The sequence below is a fragment of the Lethenteron reissneri genome, chromosome 34, assembly GCF_015708825.2.
Source record: "Lethenteron reissneri isolate LAM-NWPU_2019-01 chromosome 34, ASM1570882v1, whole genome shotgun sequence".
In the NCBI taxonomy this organism is placed as follows: domain Eukaryota; kingdom Metazoa; phylum Chordata; class Hyperoartia; order Petromyzontiformes; family Petromyzontidae; genus Lethenteron; species Lethenteron reissneri.
In genome coordinates this window covers 5,593,269-5,620,426 of record NC_083812.1, presented here as the reverse complement: position 1 = coordinate 5,620,426, position 27,158 = coordinate 5,593,269, and the positions used below count along the sequence as shown (strand labels likewise).

The following is a 27,158-nucleotide window of genomic DNA, read 5'->3' as shown; positions in this document are numbered from 1 at the left end:
TGATGGGCATTGATATCAGCTGATGATGGGCAATAATATCAGCTGATGATGGGCATTGATATCAGCTGATGATGGGCATTGATATCAGCTGCTGATGGGCAATAATATCAGCTCATGATAGGCAATGATATCAGCTGCTGATGGGCAATAATATCAGCTGATGATGGGCATTGATATCAGCTGATAATGGGCATTGATATCAGCTGCTGATGGGCAATAATATCAGCTGCTGATGGGTATTGATATCAGCTCATGATGGGCAATAATATCAGCTGCTGCTGATGGCAATGATATCAGCTGCTGATGGGCATTGGTATCAGCTGCAGTGGAAGTGGCACAAGCAAACTAAGAAAAATCCCAGCACCCCTAATAGCCCAAGGGGTCCTAGGCTCGTGAACAATATGAGTGAACCAAATATCTCGAATTTAAATCCTAATAAACATAAAACTCGAATTACTGCAATCTATCGAATCCCTACCTTGTTTGAATGTCTGATTGTTTTCTAAATCTATCTTGTTTCCGGGTAGCGAAGGCGAGGGTTGGTGGTTGAGCATAGAAATGTTAAATGTCCCTAAGATGCCAAACCGTGGACTCACCAGAAGATGGCAGTACAGCAAGTGGACTAATCGCTATTTCTTTTCATCAATACGGGGATTGTGTTGCCCCCCCCCCCCCCCCTCGTGTACACGGAGCTTCTCCTGGTGCACTGGTTTACTCCCACTGGTATAAACTCTCATGAAATACCAACTAAAAACTACGACAGTATTGCGCCTACAACCCCTCTCATTTGACTACATTTCTGTCTGCAGAATTTTGTATCTCGGATACGGTATCCCATCTCACTGTAACCCTGCGTTTTATCTGCATTTGTCTAATGTCGCTACGCCTCCATCTCTTGTCTGCATCTCTTTTGTCATCTTACGAGGAGGTTAGAAATCGAAAGAGGGATCCCCAAAAACGTTGTCTGCTCATGGCCACCAAATGGTTCAGCACCATCATTGATCTGCTGCTATCCTGTGAGCTTTTACTATAAACTCTAGCTGAACTAAACATTGTAGCAGCTTAACGAGAATTTGGAAGTGTTGGCTGACGAGAGAGAATGCTAACTGGGTTTTATATGGAACTCGTTGTCTCTCTGTCTCACTGTTGCATGTCAGTCCATCAGTCACATGTGGTCATATTTATTTTATGGTGACCTCAGACAAGACCATAGTATAGCTCTACAGGAACTGTTGATAATTTTTAAAAATACGAGGCTGAGCGGTTTTTTGTTTGGACACATTTCTGCGTGTTGTTTGAAACACATAGTTGTTCCAGACTACACTAGTTTTCTATCACGGGTGTTCACGTTATTTACAAGCAATGCGGTATCCGAAGAAATCGTTATCATAAATAAGTCAGCAGATACAATCGTAGCATACATCAGCTGGGACTAACACAACGGACTCAACTTGAACTTCCACACCAAGAGCTCGAACATTCAAGCGTTGTTTTCGGTGGGTTCTTGTGGCATTTAGGTACTTACCATACCGACACACACACCGACAGAGTCTTGAGTGGCTTTCATAGCTCGAGGTCAATTTCACATCTTAGATATTCATTGCAGCGACGGGAATGTGTACGTCATTTAAACAACATAATTCATATATACTATATATAGATGATCTTTATACGTATAGTGTTACAGTACAATTTATACATTTTTTAACTGCCCTATCATTCAAATACGTTTCCCTAAGAAGTGTATTGTAATGCACTGCTTCCCAGTCCTCTTCATCCCACAGCGCGCATTCGGGGTGTCTCGATCTTCCTGGCACACCGAACCAAAGAAAATCGGTCCCACTAAATACCACAACATTCCTTCCTTTCATGTAATTCCGAAAATACTGCCACACTGGTTGAGAAGCACTTTTGTCGTGTGCTAATTTTAAATGTAGATATTTCGACATTCAAAACAAACATCAACTAACTGATGACGGACGATTGCTTGTGTTGCGATCGAAACGTCGTAGTTTTTTTGTTATTTTCTTTTAACCCATCCACGTGACTTTACCGAAAGACCCAAATAATATAATATAACTATCAGCCCATTGTCAATCCACTGATAGATGAAGGCCTCCCAACGCCGTCGGGCATTGTTTGGCCGTAACGTCACCAATCTGATAAAAAATAAACATAATAAAATAATTCTCACGACGTTTCGGCCACAACGCAAGCAGCCGTCCTCAGGCGAAGAACAGGTCTGTCGGAAAGACATTCAGACGCTGTCTTTCCGACAGCCCTGTTCTTCACCTGAGGAAGGCTGCTTGCGTTGTGGCCGAAACGTCGTGAGAATTATTTTATTATGTTTTATTTTTATTATGTTATTATTTCCCTTCTACGTGACTTTACCTAAAGAACCAAGAATATGAATCCCTGCAGTCACGAAAGCTTTAAATCGAAATCTATCCACGTGACTTTACCGAAAGACCCAAATAATATAATATAACTATCAGCCCATTGTCAATCCACTGATAGATGAAGGCCTCCCAACGCCGTCGGGCATTGTTTGGCCGTAACGTCACCAATCTGATAAAAAATAAACATAATAAAATAATTCTCACGACGTTTCGGCCACAACGCAAGCAGCCGTCCTCAGGCGAAGAACAGGTCTGTCGGAAAGACATTCAGACGCTGTCTTTCCGACAGCCCTGTTCTTCACCTGAGGAAGGCTGCTTGCGTTGTGGCCGAAACGTCGTGAGAATTATTTTATTATGTTTTATTTTTATTATGTTATTATTTCCCTTCTACGTGACTTTACCTAAAGAACCAAGAATATGAATCCCTGCAGTCACGAAAGCTTTAAATCGAAATCTATCCACGTGACTTTACCGAAAGACCCAAATAATATAATATAACTATCAGCCCATTGTCAATCCACTGATAGATGAAGGCCTCACCAACGCCGTCGGTCATTGTTTGGCCGTAACCTCACCAATCTGGTTCGTGCCAGATGGCCCAGGGCCAGTTCTGACATCATTCGCCAACAATGTTAGCCGTGGCCGACAAGAAAACTCACGTCCCTGGGTTCCTCGTTACCCGACACATCACAGTGAAGTCCAATTTACCCTCCAATGTGTTTTACCTGCTTTTTGTTACGTGTGCTTGTGCACCACTGCCAATGCAGCAGCAGCATCATCACGAAGTTATATGTCTTTTGGTTCTTTCGGTAAAGTCACGTAGAAGGGAAATAATTAAATAATAAAAATAAAACATAATAAAAGAATTCTCACGACGTTTCGGCCACAACGCAAGCAGCCGTCCTCAGGTGAAGAACAGGTCTGTCGGAAAGACATTCAGACGCTGTCTTTCCGACAGCCCTGTTCTTCACCTGAGGAAGGCTGCTTGCGTTGTGGCCGAAACGTCGTGAGAATTATTTTATTATGTTATTATTTCCCTTCTACGTGACTTTACCTAAAGAACCAAGAATATGAATCCCTGCAGTCACGAAAGCTTTAAATCGAAATCTATCCACGTGACTTTACGGAAAGACCCAAATAATATAATATAACTATCAGCCCATTGTCAATCCACTGATATATGAAGGCCTCACCAACGCCGTCGGTCATTGTTTGGCCGTAACCTCACCAATCTGGTTCGTGCCAGATGGCCCAGGGCCAGTTCTGACATCATTCGCCAACAATGTTAGCCGTGGCCGACAAGAAAACTCACGTCCCTGGGTTCCTCGTTACCCGACACATCACAGTGATGTCCAATTTACCCTCCAATGTGTTTTACCTGCTTTTCGTTACGTGTGCTTGTGCACCACTGCCAATGCAGCAGCATCATCACGAAGTTATATGTCTTCTTGGTTCTTTCGGTAAAATAATAAAAATTAAACATAATAAAATAATTTTCACGACGTTTCGGCCACAACTCAAGCAGCCGTCCTCAGGTGAAGGACAGGTCTGTCGGAGAGACAGCGTCTGAATGAACACCACCAGGCTTGGCAGCGTATATTTAAGCTGGGTTGGAGGGGGAAGAGCGCCTTGACAGCTTAAATATACGCTGCCAAGCCTGGTGGTGTTCATTCAGACGCTGTCTTTCCGACAGACCTGTTCTTCACCTGAGGACGGCTGCTTGCGTTGTGGCCGAAACGTCGTGAGAATTATTTTAGTATGTTTTATTATTTTATTATTATTTTATTTCCATTATACGTGATTTTACCGAAAGAACCAAGAAGATGAATCCCTGCAGTCACGAAAGCTTTAAATCGAAGTTATATGTCTCCAGGAAACACCCCGTGAGGTCCATCCACCCCCACCTCTCTCTCTCTCGCCGAAAAAGGCGTGCCTCGGCATGCTCACTGCCCCGTCAAAAAATGCAGACTAGAGTAATGATACAGCTGACTATAGCCAGGTCATCTGGTCAACAGCCTGTTGTGTAAGTTCGCTCCAGTAATTAAATGTTTAACTTGTAATTCCGTGGCAAAAACGGGGCTTTGCCCTCGGATAATATTTGGGATTGGGTCCTCTGTTCCAGTCAACAGTATTGGAGGGCCTTCAATATGACGCTTATTTAGCAGGAACGCCTCACTGGAGTCTCACGACTCTTTCCTTCCAGGAGGGTCTGCCGAGCTTTGGGGCCGTCCATAAATGACGTCACGCACCTGCGAGGGGGGGGGGGTCAGACATTTGTGACGATGTGTGACGAGGGGGGGGGGGGGTGAGAAATGTGACGTCACATCAAAATGCGCAACTTTAAATAAATATAGACAACACGTTCTACTTAATTAAATAGACTTTTTAATAAATGTTTTCTCCTACAACATCAGAGTGCAGCGCCACGTTAAATACGCACTACAATGACAATATTTTAAAGCGATTTGAAGCATGTTTTTTTTATTTGGGGGGGGGGGGGCAGAGCTTTGTGACGTCATCTTTGAGGGGGGGTCTGACTTTTTGTGACGCCGTGTGAGGAAAGGGGGGGGGCGTCAAAAATCGTCCAAAATCCACAGCAAATTTTATTACTGTGGATCATCAGGTGTGAAATCCACAGCAATAATTTCAAAAAAAAAAATTCTTGCTGTGGATTTCACACCTGATGATGATTGCGTGTGTTGCAGTCGAAACGTCGTGATAATTTTATTGTTTTATATTTTTATTATTTTATTGTTTCTCTTCTACGTGACTTTACCGAAAGAACCAAGAATATGAATCCCTGCAGTCACGAAAGCTTTAAATCTAAATTTATATTGGCACTGTTTAACTCTTTAAAGCGCTTGAGTGATATCACACCATTGTCCCAAACACGTATTTACCAAGATAATTAATAATACGTACATGTATATAGCGCTTTTCATCAAGGATCTCAAATCGCTGTACAGGACACAGCAACAGCAGCAGACACTCAGCATGAAAATAATATTATAAATACATCTTAAAAAGAATTTACTTAAAGAACTGAACATTTAATAAGCGGGAAGCGTATAATAATTGTTTTTTTACCCTTTTATCTGGCAACAAAACTGACACCTCTTTTACAAGGAGTCATGTTTCCATAGGCCACAATACCTGCAGTCATAATGCTGGCAAATGGCAAATGAGGTTCCAATGGTTGTAAATGCTTATCCCGAGTCATGTTTGCATTGACCACAATACCTGCGGTCGGAATGCAAACAAAAAACACAACTCTGATAATGTATGCACTGTCCTTGAAATTGATTGGTCCACACCCGAGACAGCTTTTCTTAGATCCTAGTCTCACGTGGTGTCGTGAGCCTTTTGGCGTCATCTGGTCCAACACCATGTGAGACTAGGCTCTAAGAAAAGCTGTCTGAGGCAAGATGGTTCACTGGATTTGTAAGTTAACAATATGATTTTAAACTGTATTCTACGTGAAACTGGAAGTAAGTGTAGGGAGGCCAAAAGGGTGTAATATGATGTGAAGAGGTGTTATGGTTAACACCCTTAGCAGCCGCATTTTGAACATCCTGCAAATTGATTAGCACCTTTTTAGCCACGCCAGGGAGTAAGACATCACCATAGTCTATGCGAGATAAGATGAAGGCATGGACCAGCTTTTCTGCATCTGAGGCAGAGAGAAGGGATCGGATGCGTGAGATATTCTGAATATGAAAACATTGTTTCTGTGATCTTTTTAATATGAGCCTTGAATGACAAAGTGGGGTCACTGATGACCCCTAGATTTGTGACTTCCTGTGCCGAACTGATTACATGACCGTCAATTGTAATGTTGAATGGTGCAGCTGTACGATAGATGACTTTGAAGTCCAACACTCTCCTGTGTTGTATTTTGCCCATGTAAATTGTTCAATCCAAAGGTGGCAACTCTACGGTCCGCACAGGTAAATCCCATGGGCGGTGCCAGACTGGACCACGTCAATTCACCTTTCAACAGAGGCCACACACACACACACCCGATAAGCGACTGGCAACACCCACATTAGCTGACGCCCAAAAATATGTAAAATGATATTGCATTCAAACATGACGTGCACAGGTTGGCTGGCCTATGAGAGAGAGAGAGGGGAAATGCCACAGTGACGGAGGCCTATTTATAGGCAGGTCAACAACAGAGGCGCATAGAGCGAGCTGGCAGAATGTGAGTACATTCATCATTTGTTTTATGCTGTATTGTTGTCCTTCAGCAATAACATTACCAGTTAAATCTAGCGTCTCGCCTAACATAATTCTGTTTGCAAAAAAAATACTTGCCTGTAAAATGTACCGCAGTTTTTATTTATTTGGGAATAGTAAAAAAATCTATATTGTGAAATAAGCATAGAAACCCATAATAGAGTTTTTTTGGGAGGTTAGATCGCGTAAATATATAAATGTGTCGTTAAAACCCGCCACCACCCGACACAGCCAAAAACAACTTCTATTATGGATGAAAGCCGACGTGTTAAGAATAGAAATGTAAGTCGCTATACTGACACAATTACCGTTGCATACAATTTATGAAACTCGAAAGAAAACCAACGCTGAAAGAGATAGCTGCGTATATTTCTGAAATGTTTCTTAATTATAAGTAGTTAGATCAATTGTACTGAGTATATCAAGTAGTGTACGGTGCGAAAAAACTTAAATATTCGTACACCTTGGTTGTATAGAAGAGTTGGAGTCTCACACATAAGCAGCTATATGGATAACTAATGAAAACAGAAACATGTTGTATACCTCAGCAGTCTGTTATTGTAGTGGTTAACTGGCAGTACAATATGATAGGAAGTACAAATAAATAAGAATTTACCTGATGGGATGGATTCAATCTCAACACAGTAGAGAGTGTTGACTGCCCCACCAGCGTAATAACGCGCTTCCTATTTAAAACAAAACCTGTACGAATAAACTATAATGTAACATTTCCTTGTACAGACACAATGGGGAGTCCATCGTATTTTGAAAAACTATATCGTGCTGTAGATGTATCGGCATATGCCAATCACATTTTACTCCCCTGAATTACTCAGTGAAATATTAAACATTTATTGACAAACAAAACATTATTGTTGCTAATAAGTTACTTGGTTACAGTTTAACAGCATTATAGGGTGTTCAGTGAGGTCCATCAAAGTCATAGTGAGTTACTGCTCAAATGAGCTTTGAGGCAGATATCGTCCCCCCTTTACAGCCCAGGGCCACTAGTGGAAATTCCACATTCCTATGGCAAGAGGCGAGTACAGTACATATATCAAAGGACAACCATTGTTGACTTCCCCAACAAATGGTACCCATTTTAGTAGAATGGTATTCATAGGTGTCCATCTATTGTAAAGTTCATTTAAATTGTTCCATCAACTGTGAAAAGTAAGCTTAAACAATGACATATAATCAATGTTACAGTGTCCTAAGTCTGTGGCCATTCTTATTGCCTGGAAAAAAATCCACAAATGTTTAATTTTAAACAAGGGGCAGTTAATAGCATAACTTGGGTTGGTATGTAAAAAACGCATTTGCTGCCAATTCAGTTTACTGTGCCCTAGAAACTCTGCCATGGTCAGGCTACATGCACTGCTGCATGAATGTCAGCTCCTCCCCATGTTGTGTCAATCATACGGGTTTGTTTTAACCACACTTCGCATTGCTGGTCGATGATGGATGGTAAAATAGGGAGCAGCATGGATGGTTGGTGTGAGATTTGCTCAGGAATCCAACTCAGGATCACTGGGTTCAGTGAATTACCCAAAGCCGGGGCGTGGTGAAGCTGTTATGATTTGGTCGACACATATTTGTATACTGTGCTGTGTTCAATGCATTCCCTTTAACGATGTAATGCCACCCATAACAGACGCCACACACTCCATTGTTTTTACTTAAGATATTTCGCTTCTAGTTGTTTTGTTTGTATATGTGATACAGTATACGAATTCTAAAAGCTCAATCAAAGTTAAAGTGAACACAATACACCATTGTGTATTACATTTTTTGTACATACCTGCCAGTAACACACTTACTATAGTTATATGCTGTGGCTGTAATCTCCAGATTGCCAATCGTATATATGACAGTGCGATTTAGTAACCTTTATAAAACAATTTCGATTTAAAGCTTTCGTGACTGCAGGGATTCATCTTCTTGGTTCTTTCGGTAAAGTCACGTAGAAGGGAAATAATAAAATAATACAAATAAAACATCATAAAATAATTCTCACGACGTTTCGGCCACAACGCAAGCAGCCGTCCCGTCCTCATGTGAAGAACATTCAGACTGTCTTCCCGACAGACCAGCTCTTCACCTCAGGACGGCTGTTTGCGTTGTGGCCGAAACGTCGTGAGAATTATTTTATTATGTTAAATTTTTATTATTTTATTATTTCCATTCTACGTAACTTTACCGAAAGAACCAAGAAGATATTATAAAACAGTACGTAATTTTGGGAGGGGTCCTCAATCATCCAAGGCCCAGAGGCTTCAGAATCTCAAACCCACACATTAATCAGGCCCTGTTCATAACCAATGCACTACTGTTGCAGTGGATACAGAGGGTGGTACACCTTCAGTGAAAATAAAATCATTGTAGCATACAACAGTGATAACAGCACATTGTTACGCTGTACCACCGATTAGACCTTTACCAGGTTAGGGTAAAGGCTAAACCGGTTCAACTCACCTTGAAACAGAGTTACACAATTTCAGAACCCATCTTATGTCGAGGCTGCTGATATGCAAGATGCTTTAGATAACTTAAATAACTACCTAATGCAGTTCAGCACTTATTTTCCCTTTGCATATTCGTTTCTGTTTTAAATAAACCTTACTTATAAAATATTAAGTTTTGGAGAGTTAAATGTAGATCACAAGAACATCTGGACCACCCTGTACCCCCCCCCATGTCTATCTATACCCCCGATTAGCACGCTTGGGCAGGTACGGTGCGGAAGAAATTCAACACACAGTACATACATACCTGCCTTCACCAATCCGTACTGACCAGCATGGTGAAGTATGGTTAAACCTGTACGTACATCCGTGGGATGTTAGAGTTATACTGGTTAGACCACACGACATTCTTGACTTCTGTGTAATGTAGTTTCCATGCTACTGCTGGTCTCGTGGCAATTGCATTGTTGTCGTTACGTGTGCAGTTTCGCCTTTGTTGTGTGCTTCAGTGTATGTTTGCCGTTTTGAACTGTGTCCTGTATAGGAGTGGATGTTTACCGATTTTTTTTTTTTTAAAGCTCGACTAAATGTCACTGCTGCAGCAGCGATTTCCCCATGGCCGGGAAGAGAGTCGCAGATTGCGAATCACATAGGAATTGGCTTTTGTGGTATCTCCACTGGCTGTCTTCGCAGCCACCACTGAAAAATAGCGGGCACGTCGCAGTGGATTGTGTCGTTTTGTCGCAGCTTGATACTGAGCGAGCCAAGTTTCGAACTTCAAGTTGAAGTTCATTTTGGTTCAACCAGGTGAGGAAACTCGAGCGAACAGGATGAGACTCATTCGCGAGGGCGATATGGGGCACGAGCCGTGATGTATATGATTTGATACCGTATCTCCAATGCAGTCGCGATTTCGAGGTGCCGAGACACTGGGGTATTTGAGATGATAACAAAGGAATCGCCCAGTAAGGAAGTGAGTACAGCCCAAATATAGTGTTCAAAAACGATGCAGGACAGTAAACACAACGAACGAGAATAAACAGCATTGTAAATGTGTGATTGAGACTGCTGTACTATATTTTTGTCTATTGAATTTTTATGTTATCTGAAAATAAAGTGGCTTTTAAATTAGTCTTAAATTCATGAATTGCGAATGCGCTGAGAATATGTCCAGGTTATGTGTCCCAAACCATGGGCACCAAAACACCAAATACCCATTCAGTAATGTAATTACTGTATATACAAAAAGTAATTTTACTAACTATGACCTTAAACTCTTAGGTTTTTTCGGTAAAGTCACGTAGGTAAAAAATTAAATTAAAATTAATAAAAGTAAAATAAAAATCACGACGTTTCGGAGGCAACACAAGCTTCCGTCTTCAGGTGGAACCGTCACAGCACGAAGACGGAAGCTTGTGTTGCCTTCCGAAACGTCGTGATTTTTATTTTACTTTTATTAATTTTAATATTATTTTTTACCTACGTGACTTTACCGAAAAAACCTAAGAGTATGAATCCTTGCAGTCACGAAAGCTTCAAATCTAGAATTAACTATGACCTTATTGAGAATAAACATCAGCAGCCATCGGAATCACAATCTTTATTTATCCTGGAGAAATCCGATGAGCTATGAAGCTCGTTTTTTCACAGCTGTCCTGTAGGGGTGGCTCATAAAGTTACAACAACTAAATAAAATAAACAGTATGAGTGCAAAGTATAAGAAAGGTAAGCAAATCACGAAAAATAAATACCTAAAATAGATCGAGATCAATCCACAGCTGGGTGAAGGCTTCCCCAAGCCGTCACCAAATCTCACGATCCAGCGCTCCATCTAGCACCCGCGTGCACACGAGCTTGAGTGATTGTATCAGCGATTTAATACAAAAATAAACATACTAACTGCCACATTTATTCACCATTGGAACCTCATTTGCCAGTAAAAAATATGATAATAGTTTTTTTACCCTTCTATCTGGCAACAAAACTGACACCTTTTTTTTTTTTACAAAAAGTCATGTTTGCATAGACCACAATACCTGCAGCCATAATGCAAACAAAAAACATAACTCTGATAATATATGCACTGTCCTTGAAGTTGATTGGTCCATACCCGAGACAGCTTTCCGTAGAGCCTAGTCTCACATGGGTTATCAGAGTTATGTTTTTTTGTTTGCATTATGGCTGCAGGTATTGTGGTCTATGCAAACATGACTCCTTGTAAAAAAAAAAAGTGTCAGTTTTGTTGCCAGATAGAAGGGTAAAAAAACTATTATCAACATTTATTCACTTGTGTTGTTTTTTATAAATCGTTACAGTGTCAGCCTTTTGTGGTGCTTTCTCAATAAGGAAGTAACACCGTCATTTGATCATTTGCTCCGGGGCTTAAATTAATCATCGCAGAGCAAAGAGGTCACTTCACTCATTTTTGACAACAACCAAAACAACAGGGTTTGCCACGAGTCCGGTCGAATGTCTCTTTCTGCCCCCACTTTGCAGCCCTACCGTCGTGCGTCACGTGTCCAGAGGCAAAGGGGCCTGCTGATCTCGGAGGCTGCAATGGACAGCAAAGATGGGAGAAAGGCCATCAATCTTCCAAATATATTCAGAGGGTGAGAGCTGTTCTTTCTGTTACGGAGTTCTGCTGTCCATGATCCAGACACACGTGTGTGAGAGGCACCTGTCCACTTGGAAATCACAGCATGTCCTCTAAATTGTCTTATGGTTGTTATTGTTTGACTTGCATCCCACTGGGATTTTTGCACACAGCATTGATAAACGGTGCTTTTTCTGGAAGGCTGTTTTTTCCTGGATTTTTTTGTTTGCACGTAGCCACTTTAAGATGTTTCTTGTTCATGTTTTTGTTTGTTGCGGTTGCGCCCGATTCAAGAGCCGAATGGCTCACAGGGCTATACCTAATAAATGAAACTGAACTGAACTGAAAACACCAGGCTGATACAAGGGTTGAGAACCTCGATAATATCCACTTTCTTACCAAAAATACCCCAGTATTTACATTTATGCCGTTGACATTTTGTATTTATTTCTCCAGTATATTGCTTTTGTTATTATAAAAAATGCTATGAAGCATCTACAAAAACTAACCAAAAGCACTGAAACCACAGAACACAACAAGTATTCGAACTCGCAAGTCAATGCCACGATAGTTATTGCACAGTACACGTCCAGTACCATCAGAATCTGAATATTTATTGATACTGGAGGAATCCGATGAGCTCTGAAGCTCTTTTTCACAGATGTCCAGTAGATTTTCACAGATGGGACTTCCTGGCACAAGCACGTGGCAAGTTCCGTGCTTACACAGCTCGATGACAGCACTTACACAAGTGCTCACGTCCCACGCTTTTAGGCGTTCTTAGATAATTATTACTGAGGGTCACAACACCTGGGCAGTGTCAAAGACCATCCCCTACCCATGACTCATAATCCTTAAAACTAGCCAACGAAGACAAGCACAGACAAACACGAGACTATCGGGAAGCGTACGTAATCATAATCCAATGTGGATTTATGCAGCATCTAAATGTGTCCGCATCTCAGGATTCTGGACAGAAACGGTGGGAATATTATTGCATTTTGTAAAGCGAAGCAGTCACAGCGGTCGAGGAATGAAGGAAGCTTTTGAGCCTGGACTTGAACAGAGGCGGGGGGGGGGGGGGTCGACAGCACGCATGCCTTGGAGAAAGGAGTTCCAGACTGTGGGGGCAGCGGAGGAGAATGAGCGACCTCCCACTGAGTGAAGGTCGGCTTTGGGTTTTGACAGAAAGCCGTGCCTTCTGTTTTATAATTTAAGTGACTGAAAGCCCGTTGCAAAATAGCCAGAGGTGGGACAAAGTCATTGTTATGCAAGTCCAAGTCGAGTCTGAAGTCATCAAATTCATGACTCGAGTCTGACTCGAGTCCAAGTCACATGACTCGAGTCCACACCTCAGAGGTGGGACAAAGTCATTGTTATGCAAGTCCAAGTCGAGTCTGAAGTCATCAAATTCATGACTCGAGTCTGACTCGAGTCCAAGTCACATGACTCGAGTCCATACCTCAGAGGTGGGACAAAGTCATTGTTATGCAAGTCCAAGTCGAGTCTGAAGTCATCAAATTCATGACTCGAGTCTGACTCGAGTCCAAGTCACATGACTCGAGTCCATACCTCAGAGGTGGGACAAAGTCATTGTTATGCAAGTCCAAGTCGAGTCTGAAGTCATCAAATTCATGACTCGAGTCTGACTCGAGTCCAAGTCACATGACTCGAGTCCATACCTCAGAGGTGGGACAAAGTCATTGTTATGCAAGTCCAAGTCGAGTCTGAAGTCATCAAATTCATGACTCGAGTCTGACTCGAGTCCAAGTCACATGACTCGAGTCCATACCTCAGAGGTGGGACAAAGTCATTGTTATGCAAGTCCAAGTCGAGTCTGAAGTCATCAAATTCATGACTCGAGTCTGACTCGAGTCCAAGTCACATGACTCGAGTCCATACCTCAGAGGTGGGACAAAGTCATTGTTATGCAAGTCCAAGTCGAGTCTGAAGTCATCAAATTCATGACTCGAGTCTGACTCGAGTCCAAGTCACATGACTCGAGTCCATACCTCAGAGGTGGGACAAAGTCATTGTTATGCAAGTCCAAGTCGAGTCTGAAGTCATCAAATTCATGACTCGAGTCTGACTCGAGTCCAAGTCACATGACTCGAGTCCACACCTCTGAAAATAGCCGCGTTTACATTTGATCTGCCATGTACGTGAAAATATTTTTTTGGTGTAGACTGGCAGGCATGTAGGAAGGGAGTGCCATTGGTTGAGAAAACGAGAGTTTAATAAGTGAGCAGGGCAGCCTAACCCGCGCAAACAATATCTCCGACCGTTTTCACGATGCAGTGTGGTGAACAGAGCGTTTTAACGATGCGTGTGTGCCCTTCGTTGGGCAGTGCCGGGACGTACGGCAAACTTGGCGATCAGAAATTGACAGATGACATCGATTGGACTTCCTCGGCGCAGTACAACATGCACTTCCAGGTCAAGAGCAAGTGCATTATCATCAACAACGAGAACTTCTCTCCGCAAACAGGTGCGCTCAACACACCACACACGGTAAGATGGATATACTGGATGTAGAAGTTACTCCACAGGCTCCAGATTAACATCAACGATCACTCCATAATGCTTAGGAGACTATGTCCTTGTGTGGGTTGGCAATAATATGGTGGGTTTTTATTATGGGTATGCTGCAGTTGTGTATTGGTAAGCGGCACTGGCCGCTGCTTCCATTCGATTTTCCGGGGCACAGCATTTGCAACGATTGTGCACGTTTATTAAATACCCCAGCCCTTGTCCACATGCCAGTATAAATGAGTGCACTACAAGTGAGTCAATCGGCTGGTTGCGTGTGGTCGAGTAAAGTGTGGGTACTCACCTCCTCCAAGACGGTTATGGTGGAAGAGTAGACCAAAGTACACCCGAGACCAGCTCTTGACGAGCTCCCTCGAGCGAAGGCCCTTCGTCTACGAGCGGTGCGAGCGAGTAAATAGTAGGGTTGCATCTTTGCCTATTTTTTTTTGTGGACCGCACGTAATTGTGTGGCTGTGGGAATGCTCTCCCTCTGTCTCCCTCTCAAGCCGACGAACGCTGTTTTTCTTCTTCTTCCTCCTCCGGTAGGCATGAATCGCCGGAAGGGCACAGACCGGGATGCCATGCAGCTGAAAGTGTGCTTCGTGAGCCTGGGCTTCCAAGTGGAATCGTATAAAGATCTGACCTGCATGCAAATGGTCGACAACTTGAAAAAAGGTACTGTAGGAGACGCAATGCATGTAGTTTCCGTCGCGGTGTCGTGAAGGGCAGCAATTGTTTAAATCACCCCGAAAGAAAATTCATAAAAAAATACATGGGATCAGATTTTTTTTAATTAAATGCCATGCATGTTCGGCCATGGTCGGGGGTGGAATTCAGAAGTCGAGCAGTACAAGAGAAGTATGTTGACCTGCAGCGTGGGTGAGATGAAACCATCAGTCTGGTGGAGAGACCGAGTCTTCGGCATGGGCGGAGGAATCAACGAGTGAAGTTCACCGCGAGAACTGGGTGCTCCAGCCGCAGATACGACCACAGTCCAGAATGTTAATCGTGCCCAGGTTTGCTCGTGCGAAGTTTCCCGAGCACGCGCGTGGCTGTTGCGCGTTGTACCCACTGCCCACACCCGCGCGCTTTCTCCGCAACGCAGCGTCGAGCGAGGACCACGGCACCCGCGCCTGCTTCGTGTGCGCCATCCTTAGCCACGGGGAGGAGGGCGTGCTGTACGGCACCGACGGCACGCTCCCCGTCTCCATCCTCGCAGAGATCTTCTCCGAGAAACATTGCCCCTCGCTGGCCGGGAAGCCCAAGCTCTTCTTCATACAGGTCAGGGGTCACTCTGTCTACCGGAGTTAGCCCGCTGTCCCAGCCTTCACTGCCGAGGGCACCAATAAACAAGGCGCGTGTCTTCGCAGGCCTGCCGGGGTAGCATGTTTGACGAGGGTGTGGACCACGTGGACGGATTGGGGCGCAGCGACGATACGGACAACCGAGGCCACTCCAAGCCAGTGGAGGACTCGCTGCTCCCCAGATACAACGTCATCCAGCCCGATTTCCTCTACGCCTTCTCCACCGTACCAGGTGCCGCCGCCGCTGGTGTCGTCACTCGCCGGCCCAAGCGCTTGTCTCTCTGGCACATTTTTTTGGGGGGGGTTGTTACCGCGTGCTATTTGGCACGATGTCTGACGGTACATGTCAGTAACCGAACTGAGCAGCTTACATTCTCCTTCGATTGGCCGCTCAATTCAGTTCCTGAAGGAGCTCCCAGCACGTGGAGCAAAACGTCGGACATTGTGCATAACAGTCAAACAATATGCGGCACAATCCGAAAACGCATCGGAAAGCTGCGTAGCGCAACCTGGGAAGATCTACGCAGCAACAGAAACCCCCGTTTGACCTTCCCACTCGGTGTGTCTGTGTGTGTTTGGGCAGTGGTGGGGAGTGGTGGCTCAGCGGTTAGCGCTACGCTGCGCTACGAATCCGGCGACACGGATTCGATTCCCGCTCACGGCCAACACCAGTGACAATGATCCGAACCGGTCCTGCGCCTCCCCTAGGTCCACTCAGCCTCAAATGACTTCCTGGTGTGATGTGTAAACATCGCCACTGGGGAGACAAAGGCAGGCGGGCGTTGTGCTGGCCACCCACCCACTAATCTACCGTGCAAGCCTTCATAGGTGCTCGCTAACAGCACTTGCCCCAACATTCTGTTAAGGCTATATGGGGGGATCTTTGTCTTTGTATGTGAGCAGTGGTGGCACCGTGGCTTGCACACCGTGATTTGAACCCAGCAACACAAATTCGATTCCTGGCCATGGTTAACATCAGTGTTCATGATATCTGGTCCAGTCCGATGCCTGCCCTAAGTCGACTTAGCCTTAAACTAATATCTAATGTCATGTGTAAAAATCACCACGCCCTCATGCACAGGGAAAACCAGGACGGGTGCCCACCCTTAGCCAGGGCCATTCACCAACGAGCCCTAGGCCATCCCATGGGCGGCTGGGGCCCTTTATATGAGCCAGGACATCATGGCTGGTTCAGCACACACCCCGGCGACACCCCTCACTCACCAGAGCACGCCGTGTCTGTCTCTGGCTCGCACCTGCAGGGTACTACTCGTGGCGCAATGAGGAGAGGGGCTCCTGGTTCATCCAGTCGCTGTGCGAAGAGCTGCTGAGGAACAGCTCGCAGTTGGAGCTCGTGAAGATTCTCGTGTGCGTGAACCGCCGCGTGGCCACGCAGTACGTGTCCTGCTCACGGGACATCACCTACAACGACAAGAAGCAGATTCCGTGCATCATGTCCATGCTCACGCGCGAGTTCTACTTCAAGTAGCGAGCGAGCGGAGGAGCGAACGCCGTACTTTCCGCAGAGCCTCCTGGAGTTTGGCGGAGTGACTCTTTTCATCACGAGGGAGCAGCCCTAACGGGGAAAATCGCCCCTTTTTTTTGCATGGAAGGGAAATCAACTGAAATCATGCAACCGGATGGACTAAACCAAGGGTGGTGAATTTAGGGGCACGTGATTTAATTTCATGCGGCCCATAGGCACGAGGCCTAAGCACTTTGTTGTCTTTCCCTCGCACCTCTGATTTAGCACGGTTGGCTACGTACGGTGTGAAAAAAAGTTCCACATACATACGATGCGGTCTGCAAACGATGTTCAATCCGTCACTGCAAAGATGTGGGGCGGTCGAATCGGGTAAAAAAAAGGGGAAATATTTTCGACCTGGCAACTTGTGTTTCTAATTTTTGTCGCGCTCAGTCACTTGTGTCACTGCGAGTGCCTCGTTCAACGGCAGAGGAGACGAAAGTGCATGTTCATTTGCCCCACCAAAGGAATTTGAAAGTTAAATTCCCACCCCTGGACTAAAAGATTTGTGTAAAACTATGTTCAATCAACCGAATTATGACCCATCTCATAGGGTTAATAAAAAATGTAATAGTTCGACTAAAACAATATATATTATATTTCGATTTAAAGCTTTCGTGACTGCAGGGATTCATATTCTTGGTTCTTTTGGTAAAGTCACATAGAAGGGAAATAATAAAGTAATAAAAGTTTATGGCTTTATTTTTATTATTTTATTATTTCCCTTCTACGTGACTTTACCGAAAGAACCAAGAATATAATATATATTCTCTCAAGTAAAAAATGCTGTTATCACATTAACACGAGTTGCAGTGTTTGTATCTTATGTACAAGTTTATATATATACATGAATTTAGAATTGTGAAGACTTAGTTTTCTGTTTGCTACAACTAGATTACGTGCTCATATTAGCGTAGACATTCGTCACTTCAGCGCGTGTGCCTCGGGGAGAAATGATGACCCCTCATGCGCAAGTTTCTTTAGATTGGGTTTCGATTCATCACAACGCGCCCGCTTGCTCCAAAGGTCAACTTTGTAAGCTTCAATGTATAATCACGTCCGCGCGCGTTCACATCTACGTGTTCATGTTGAATTTCTTTCGCACCATACGTAGCCAACCGTGCTGATCGGAGGTGCGTTGGAAGGACACAAACAAACTAAACAGATGAGCCTCAACCTTGATTTGAAGCTTTCGTGACTGCAGGAATCCATACTCTTTGGTTCTTTCGGTCAAGTCACGTTGGGTATAAAATAAAATAAATCACGACGTTTCGGGCGCAACACAAGCGTCCGACATCAGGTGGAACAAGCGATGAGCCTCATCGCGACTGCAACGCGTGGTTTGATCCGCCTTGACGCAATTGTCGACTAAAGCAATTTGGGACATTTGCTTCATTTTCTTCACTCCGCCATATAGAAATGTTTACTCATTTAATAAGTGTAAAGCCAATCCTCTCGTGCATATCCGGTGCATGGTTACTATGTAATGCGTAAGAGTAATATTGTGCTTCACGAATTTTCAGAGGTGGGGGGGGGGGGGGGTCACTTTTGCCGATACGACATCAGTGCGAGGGCCGCCACACCGCCTGCAATTGGCCGGAACTAAAGGCCCACCCGGGGCCGCCAGTGTCCCCCGGGCCTTGCAATGAAGCCCACTGGCCTGGCACGTGGCCTCCACTCGGCGCAGAAGCAGCGAACAGGACCAGGTCGGCATTGCTCTCTCTCTGCATGCTGCCTAAATCTTTGAGCACTGGGAGTGTCATTTTATTTGTTTTTATTGCTTTATTTTCGATTTTCTCAGGACAAAAAAAATTGTGGAGGAAGGTCCCACGTGATTTCGAGAACACGTCCTCATGCATGAGGAGTGTCCGCATTACTTCAGGCAGGTGAAGAAGCAAAGACTGAACAAAATCTCATTCTCCAATCCAGCTTTAATAACAGTGGTATATACAGGCGAACCCGATTATATATATTCAATCTCACCGATACCTATTAACATTTGATTGAACATAGTGCAAGGGGAAATTGCTCCATATCTCACAGGGAAGTGCATTAAAATGATGTATTGAATATCGTCGGACGCTACATATGTAAAGGGCTTTGAAATGGATAAATAAAGGTTCTCTAATTGCTCCGCATTGTTTTAGTTGCGTATCTGTTGACGGATCACCCCTTTGGTGTGACATTAAGAAACACAGTCGGTCAGCCTTAGGCAATGAGCTCAGATTTGGAATGCAACGCAACTAGACCGCCCCGATTCGATGTACCATCGGGACCGCTCTGACAGTCTGTGTTGGATACCCCTATTATTATACAGCGGAGGAGGCTCGTGAAGGACGCTGCTACTGGGCAGTTGGAGGCAGTCACCCTCCTGCAACAACGGAGGGCAGAGGAGCGACGCTCACAACAACGAGCGGAACGCCGGGCGGTTAACACACAGCGAATTGGCACAGTAGGGGCACAGGTGGTACATCGGCCAGTCATCTCAGTCGGTCAACCCCATGGCACCTGCTGGGTCTGTCCCGTGACCTCCTGCCATTGGGCTTTAAAGTGCACCTGGCCTGGCACAGGCGCCGTGGTGATGTCACCGCCACGAAGTGACGAATGGCGATTGTTGTTGTTATACAATTCAATTTTGCTCAACTCCAGTCATCGAGACCCCCCAGGGTCCGCTTTCTCATGAGTAGCAATCTTAAATCTTGACTTAAAGCTTTGGTGACTGCAGGAATTCATATTATTTGGGTCTTTCGGTAAAGTCACGTAGATGACGATCGCTTGTGTTGTGATCGAAACGCCGTAGTTTTTTGTTATTTTCTTTGAAACATTTACGTGACTTTACCGAAAGACCCAAAGAATAGTAGCAATCTTGTTCTATTCATATGCCAATGAAGCCACTGCACACACCCGATGGTTGGCAAACACGGAGAAGTCTACCCGTGGGGGTTTTTGTTTGTTTTGTTGGGGTCGTGTTGAGTGCTGTGCTGTGCAATGAGAAACAACGTTGCTGCTCCACAACACAGACTGGGTCATCGCAGTCCACAGCCGCAATGCAAGAGTTGGGCACAGTGGCGGCTCCTGCAAAATCTCTCAGGGGGGGCAAATGTCTGGATGATTAAGGTCCACCCATGCAATGAATAAATTAACAGCTTAAGCATGTAAAGGCAACTTCACTTCTTTAATATTAATGAAAAATAAAGTGACTCTTACAATACATTTTGTTAGTTTATATACTCACTATTAAAACAAACCACTCAAGTTTATTTTATTAAAGATTCCACTCGGTAGCGATAAATTATATTGTTGGATGAAACGTGCTTACGTATGATGACGTAAGCACGTATGATGACGTAAGCACGTATGATGACGTAAGCACGTTAGGGCATGCCCTCCCGGAGCCATAGAGAATGCATTGGAGCGCCCCCGTTCGAAAAAAAACATCTTTCAATGTAAGTCTACTAGCTGTACTACCCGGCTTCGCCCGGGACTTGTATCCACCACGGCCGGCCGCCTTTGTCTCCCCAGTGGCGATGTTAATACGCCACACCAGTTACTCGTTTGAGGCTGAGTCGACCTATGGGAGGTTCAAATAATCTTGACCGGTGGTGGCCATGAGCGGGAATCTAACTCGGTTCGCCGGGTTGGTAGCGCAGCGTAGCGTTAACCACTACACCCACCGCTCCTCACACACACAGACGCACAGACACACACACAGACACACGCAGAAACACACAGACAGACACAGACAGACACACAGACAGCACGCTAACCACTACACTACCGCTCCCCACACACCACACATGCACACACACAGACACACACACAGACACACACACACAGACACACACACAGACACACACACAGACACACACACACAGACACACACACACAGACACACACACACAGACACACACACACAGACACACACACACAGGCAGCACGCTAAGCACTACACTACCGTTCCTCCTACACACCACACACGCACACACACAGACACACACACAGACACACACACAGACACACACACACACAGACACACACACAGACACACACACATAGACACAGGCAGCACGCTAAGCACTACACTACCGTTCCCCCTACACAACACACGCGCGCGCGTCCATAGGTACACATACACGCGCTTGCTGCAGACACACACATACACACACATACATACACGCACATACACACAAACACATACACACACATGCATACACACAGACATACACATACATACAAACACACACATACATACACACAAACACATACACAATACACACACACATACATACAGACACACACATACATACACACAAACACATACAGACACATACATACACACATACATACAGACACATAGACATACACATAAACACATACACACATAGTCATGACCCGGCTTTGCCCGGGACTTGTATCCACCACGCCCGGCCGCCTTTGTCTCCCCAGTGGCGATGTTAATACGCCACACCAGTTACTCGTTTTGAGGCTGAGTCCCTCCCTCGCCACTCTGCCTCCCTCGCCACTCTGTAGAGGACGTGAAATTTGTATGAATTTACCTCAGAGTGGCGTGTTGGGTGTCGAGGCCTAGCACCGTGCAGAGCCTCCCGCCTTGCCTGATTTTCCCACCCGGCGAACGCTGGGTACAGGTGCCGGTCCCCCCCCCGCCCCCCGCGCTATTAAAAATGGCGTCCACCCCGCGGAGAAAAGTTGCTACTCGTTGCCAGGGGCAACCGCCGTCCAATGAAAGCGGCGAAGGCGTGGCTAGCCGTTGCCAGGGGCAACCGCCGTCCAATGAAAGTGCGTATGGGCCAAAGTCCACACACACAACAACAACAACCGCCATTCGCCACTAAGTGGCGGTGACGTCACCACGATGCTTGTGCCAGGCCAAGTGCACCTTGAGGCCACGTGAAGTGTCGAAAGCCCGCTGGCAGGAGGTCACGGGGCAGACCCAGGTGCCACGGGTCGACTGACCGAGATGACCGAGATGACTGGCTGATGCACCAACTGTGCCCCCTACTGTGCCAACTTGCTGTGCTTTAGCCACCCGGCGCTCCGCTCGTTGTTGTGAGCGTCGCTCCTCCGCCCTCCGTTGTTGTTGGAGGGCGACTGCCTCCAACTGCCCAGTAGCGTCCTTCACGAGCCTCCTCCACTGAGGCCGATCTTGACACCGCTGGTACCAGTCATCGGCAAGTCCACTCAGCTCCACGTCCTCCTGTACCACATCACTCCATCTCTTCTCCAGCCCGTGCCGCGCCCGTCTAGCCCCCTCGATCCGGCCGAACAAAAGCTGTTTAGGCATGCGGTGGCTGGGCATGCGGGCTACATGACCCAGCCAACGCAGCCTTGCCTGCCGGAGGAGCTCACTGATGGGACTTTGCCCAGATCTTTCAAGGATTTGTGAGCTCCTCACACAATCCAGCCTGGTTAAACCCAGGATGGATCGTAGGCAGGCCAGCCTAAATGTTTCCAACCGGCGAAGATGCTCCACCAGGGGGGTCCACGTCTCGCAAGCGTAGAGAAGGGAGGGAATGACCGTGGCCGAGAAGACCTGAAGCTTCGTGCGGAGCGACAGACCAGGTAGCTTCCACACAGCGTTACGCAACCGATGAAAAGATATTGCCGCTCGACTGATTCGGAGTGAGACCTCTGCTGATAGACTGGAGCCGGTCATAAGCACACTGCCCAGGTATGGGAAACTCTCCACTCTCTCCACAACTGCCCCATCACCAATTGGGAGTTGTGGGGGTGGAGTGTCCGATGGTACAAAATACCCAGGCAGGTGCTTGGTTTTGGTGGGGCTGATGGTAAGGCCCCACCTCTTAGTGGCACGCTCCAGTCTCAGCAGCAGCGCCTCCAACTCCTCTTCTGAATGAGCAGCTATTACCAAATCATCGGCATACATAACGTGGTTGACCACACACACACACACAGACACACAGACATGAACGATTTTATATATATAGATGGGGCCACTTGGGGCGATTCTCAGCCGGAGTGAAATCACCCCAAAAGAGGCGGTACTCCACAGAACGTGACATGATGCTGATTGGACTATATCCAGAGGCTGACAGTGACGGCTAGCGTGACTGTGGTTGAATGACATTGGTGGTGCGTCGCCCAATCGCCCTAATGAAGAAACCGCCCCTGGTTGGGCAGCACAAGTCAACGAGTTCAAACCAGACAGCCGCATCAGAGTGACAAACCAAAAAACAAACCCCCTCCACCCACCCCTGTTTAGCCTGTTAGCGAGCAGCTATTGAAGGCGATGTTTACATACCGCACCCGCAGTGCCGGATTATCCTGGTAGCAGGTATCTACATCAAGATAGTAATTATAATATATAAAAATATGCTAAAAATGTCCCCCCCAATATATTGTTATAAAATATATTTCTGTTTATGTGATTGTGGTTATGGTTGTACTTTATTAATCCCTAATCTCTGCCATTACATACAATGAAACAAGAAAAGGTAAAATAGAAAAAGTAGAGGAATTTAATACAATAGACTGTTAGACATTATTGTAAAAAATTCATAAAAAGTCCATCCTGTGTTAGTGAATTTTTTTATATTTTAGGCAGGAAATTCTTTTAAAATTTCGATTTTTTTTCTGGGGGGGGGGGGACCCCTTGGAAGATTTGGTCCCCCCCTATGTTGACTCCATGGCTACGGTCTTGATCTACACGTGTAGTAGCTACGGGTCCCGCACTCTCAAGGGCCCCACGCTAAATGCTTTCAAGCTATCAATTCCGATTCAGTGATTCTGCACTTGCTCTATTACTATAGTACTATACTGCCTTCAACTTTTATGAACGACTCGGTGTTTAAGGTTAGCGATTTGTCGTAGAAAATGAAGGCATCAAATTACTTTACTAGGCAAGTAAAAAATGTATGTGTTTTAATATTTACGTGGTTATTTTTTTGTTAGGGCCCTTCTAAAACATATGCTACAGGTCCCGTGCTAGCTTAACCCGGCACTGGTCACCAGAGGTACTCATTTGAGGCCGAGTCGACCTAGGTGATGTCACTGGGTGTTGACCATGATGGGGAACGTAACTCGGGTGCAGCGCTAACCAGAGTGACTGACTCCACGGGGTAACAACAATGCAGTAGTTGTGCAATGTCAAAACCAGTTGGACAGAACTGATGAGGGATGTGTTTTAAAGAACCCGGGTCTAATGTAACGTTGAGGCACAACACAAAAAGGGGAAATGAGAGCTGTGACTGCACTGCGTGGTGTTGGTTATTGCGTATTGGCCTGGTAGAAGAATCGTGGCTTGGTATTTAATGTCTCGTGTGCAGGGGTCAATGTATGAACCTGCAAAAGAGCTCTTAAAACGCTGCTATTGATATTGTGCAATATGCAATGTGATTGAGTCTTGGCAGTCGACCGAGTTGATTCTATACACACAGTACAGTATATACATATTGCAGATGTACTTTCGAAAGGTTGAATAGTGTACGAAAATGCATGCATCTAGTGACATCGGGTTATATTGCTTTGTTTAAAAAAATTTTTATGAGATTGTATTTCCCTTACATCTATTGTAGCAATAAACCAAAACTTTCTCCAGTCTTCTGTTTTAATAAAATAATCAAATGTGAGGTTACTAGTTGGTTTACAGTTGCCGGTTAAGTTTCGATTTAAAGCTTTCGTGACTGCAGGGATTCATATTCTTGGTTCTTTCGGTAAAATCACGTAGAAGGGAAATAATAAAATAATACAAATAAAACAAAAAAATTATTGCTGTGGTTTTCACACCTGATGATGGTTGCTTGCGTTGCAATCGAAACGACGTGAGAATTGTATTTTGTATTTGTATTATTTTATTATTTCCCTTCTACGTGACTTTACCGAAAGAACCAAGAATATAAGTTGCCGGTTAGTTACCTGGTTGGTGAGTTACTTGTTTGTGAAATAAGGTACCTGAGATTTATATTATTCTATTATTCGTACACAAATATGGTTGAAAACCAGAACCAATTGGTCGTGACCAAATATGTAAAGGCAGTGCCCTGACTCAAATCATGGTTTACACAAATTATTTCAATAGCACAGATTTGCTGTTCATCCCACCGAGCATGTGTTTATTGGTAATCTTGTTCACCCAGCAGAGTCTCGCTGAATCTCACGTCCTTTTCAGGAGGGTCCTGCATATACGATCACGCGAACTCAAATTTCGATTTAAAGCTTTCGTGACTGCAGGGATTCATCTTCTTGGTTCTTTCGGTAAAGTCACGTAAAAGGGAAGTAATAAAATAATAAAAATAAAACATTATAAAATAATTCTCACGCGAACTCAGTTCATCTTTGCAGCAGCAGCGGCGGCGGCTTTTGGCAAGGCTATCAAACAAAGGCGGTGACTGGCACCACGCACTTTCAGATGCGCTTCTGCGGCCGTCTGGAACGCTCTTCGTTCCAATGTTAGGAAACCACTGGAGCTATCCGCTTCTAAATCTATATTGAAAACTCATTTCTTTAGGAGTTTTTTTCTGTTTAGTTTGTTGTCCTTCCACCGCACCTTCGGTTAGCATGGTTGGCTACGTACGGTGCGTAAGAATTTCAACATACATTCATGTTACTTTGTGAAATCCCAATTGAGTAGTTTGCAAGGAAATGTATCATTGGAATGTTTGTCTAATTACCAATTACATTGGAGTCTTTTTTTTATTTGGGATGAAACAAGAGAAGCCGGAGAACATAAAACTCTACAGTACACATCGGCACCCGAGTTGGGAATTGAACCTGGCGTTTCTTGCTGCGAGGCACATGTATAACCACTACGCGACGAAAATCCCGTTGTGATTCACGTGTTTTCCATGATGTAAGCACATTTACATGTTACTACTCTTAGGTTTGTTCGGTATAGTCACGTAGGGGAAATAAATAAATAATAATAAACATTCTAAAATTTAAAATATTTTTTCTATCACTTTTATTATTTACTTATTTTACATAATAAACATAATAGAAATAATAATAGAAATAAAATAAAATAATTTATTTTATTTCTCTTATTTATTATTATTTATTTATTTGTACCTACGTGACTTTACCGAAAAAACCTAAGATTATGAATCCTTGCAGTCACGAAAGCTTCAATCTCGAATTACATGTTAGAGACGACCCAAATAAAAACACTTAAGGTCAAGTGCATTGCTCGGGACACTTGCTCGTTGGAACCTCCTTTTCAAGAATGTGTGTACAGTAATAATCTCTTCAAGCTCGCCAAACTTGTTACAAGACAGTAAACTACAGACACTGCACCCCACCAGTGCACAAAGTAACACCAAACGCGATACATTCGTTATTAAAACAGCCATGGCGAGGAAATATTACGTAAGGGCATTGGCCCTTCTCAACAGCAGATGTTAACAATTTAACAATAGACATGCTGTAGGATTGGCCAAAACCTCATGGTTACCATGTGTAGAGGAGTAAAATGGGGACGTGACGTCATGTGTGCTGTTCAGTGCAATGACGTCACGCCTCCTAGGGTACTTAAGGGAGACCCCGTGACGAACGCGGGGTCACTTTGGGAACGGGTACGAAGGGTGAAGAGGGAACCAGGGGTAGAGAGGGATCGAGTAGCGAGTCTAGGGAGAAGCCGGTGGTGGTAGCCGATAGAGGTGCTCTCTCTCCGGTCGGTGGAGTCGGCAGAGTCCCCGATCCGACACGAGAGAGACCGGAGCTAGCCAGGCAGGGACCAAGGACTCATTGTAGGACCACTAGCCCCTGGGAGTTGTCTACCCTTGTGTGTATTGTGAAGTCTTTAATACACCCTTGGCGAAAGCCCATAACTTACCTCCGTCTCCGAGTGCGTCCGTGGGAACTCGTCAGCACCTCTTCTTCTTGGTTCTTTCGGTAAAGTCACGTAGAATGGAAATAATAAAATAATAAACATAAAACATGGTGAGACTTATTTTATTATGTTTTATTATTTTATTATTTCCATTCTACGTGACTTTACCGAAAGAACCAAGAAGATGAATCCCTGCAGTCACGAAAGCTTTAAATAGAAAAATCGTCAACACCTGTAACAAAACTGAACATTGACATTTAAATGCGTGGGGTTCAAAGTAACCAGACAAGGCAAAGGTG

General features: G+C 44.8%; 1 protein-coding gene and 1 long non-coding RNA gene across 8 annotated transcripts; one reads left to right on the top strand and one right to left on the bottom strand.

The window, feature by feature from the left end:
- Positions 1-1,229: 1,229 nt before the first annotated feature.
- Positions 1,230-21,707, bottom strand: LOC133350592 (uncharacterized). Of its 3 annotated transcripts, XR_009756090.1 has the most exons (4): positions 21,611-21,707; positions 16,754-16,951; positions 4,576-4,648; positions 1,230-1,810 (listed from the first exon to the last, which is right to left on the bottom strand). It is a non-coding gene; the product is annotated as an uncharacterized LOC133350592 (long non-coding RNA). The 3 variants fall into 3 exon arrangements; XR_009756091.1 differs by lacking the exon at positions 4,576-4,648; XR_009756092.1 differs by lacking the exons at positions 1,230-1,810; positions 4,576-4,648 and adding an exon at positions 15,704-15,810.
- LOC133350591 (caspase-7-like) lies at positions 6,585-19,192 on the top strand. 5 transcript variants are annotated; one of them, XM_061565091.1, is made up of 7 exons: positions 6,585-6,603; positions 11,600-11,712; positions 14,045-14,184; positions 14,772-14,900; positions 15,331-15,506; positions 15,596-15,761; positions 16,792-19,192. In XM_061565091.1, exons 2-7 carry the CDS (start codon positions 11,660-11,662, stop codon positions 17,016-17,018), a joined length of 891 nt encoding a protein of 296 aa, XP_061421075.1. In that variant the 5' UTR covers positions 6,585-6,603; positions 11,600-11,659; the 3' UTR covers positions 17,019-19,192. The 5 variants fall into 5 exon arrangements, with proteins under 5 accessions (XP_061421075.1, XP_061421072.1, XP_061421074.1 ...); XM_061565088.1 differs by lacking the exon at positions 6,585-6,603 and adding an exon at positions 6,621-6,920; XM_061565090.1 differs by lacking the exon at positions 6,585-6,603 and adding an exon at positions 9,434-9,460.
- Positions 21,708-27,158: the final 5,451 nt, after the last annotated feature.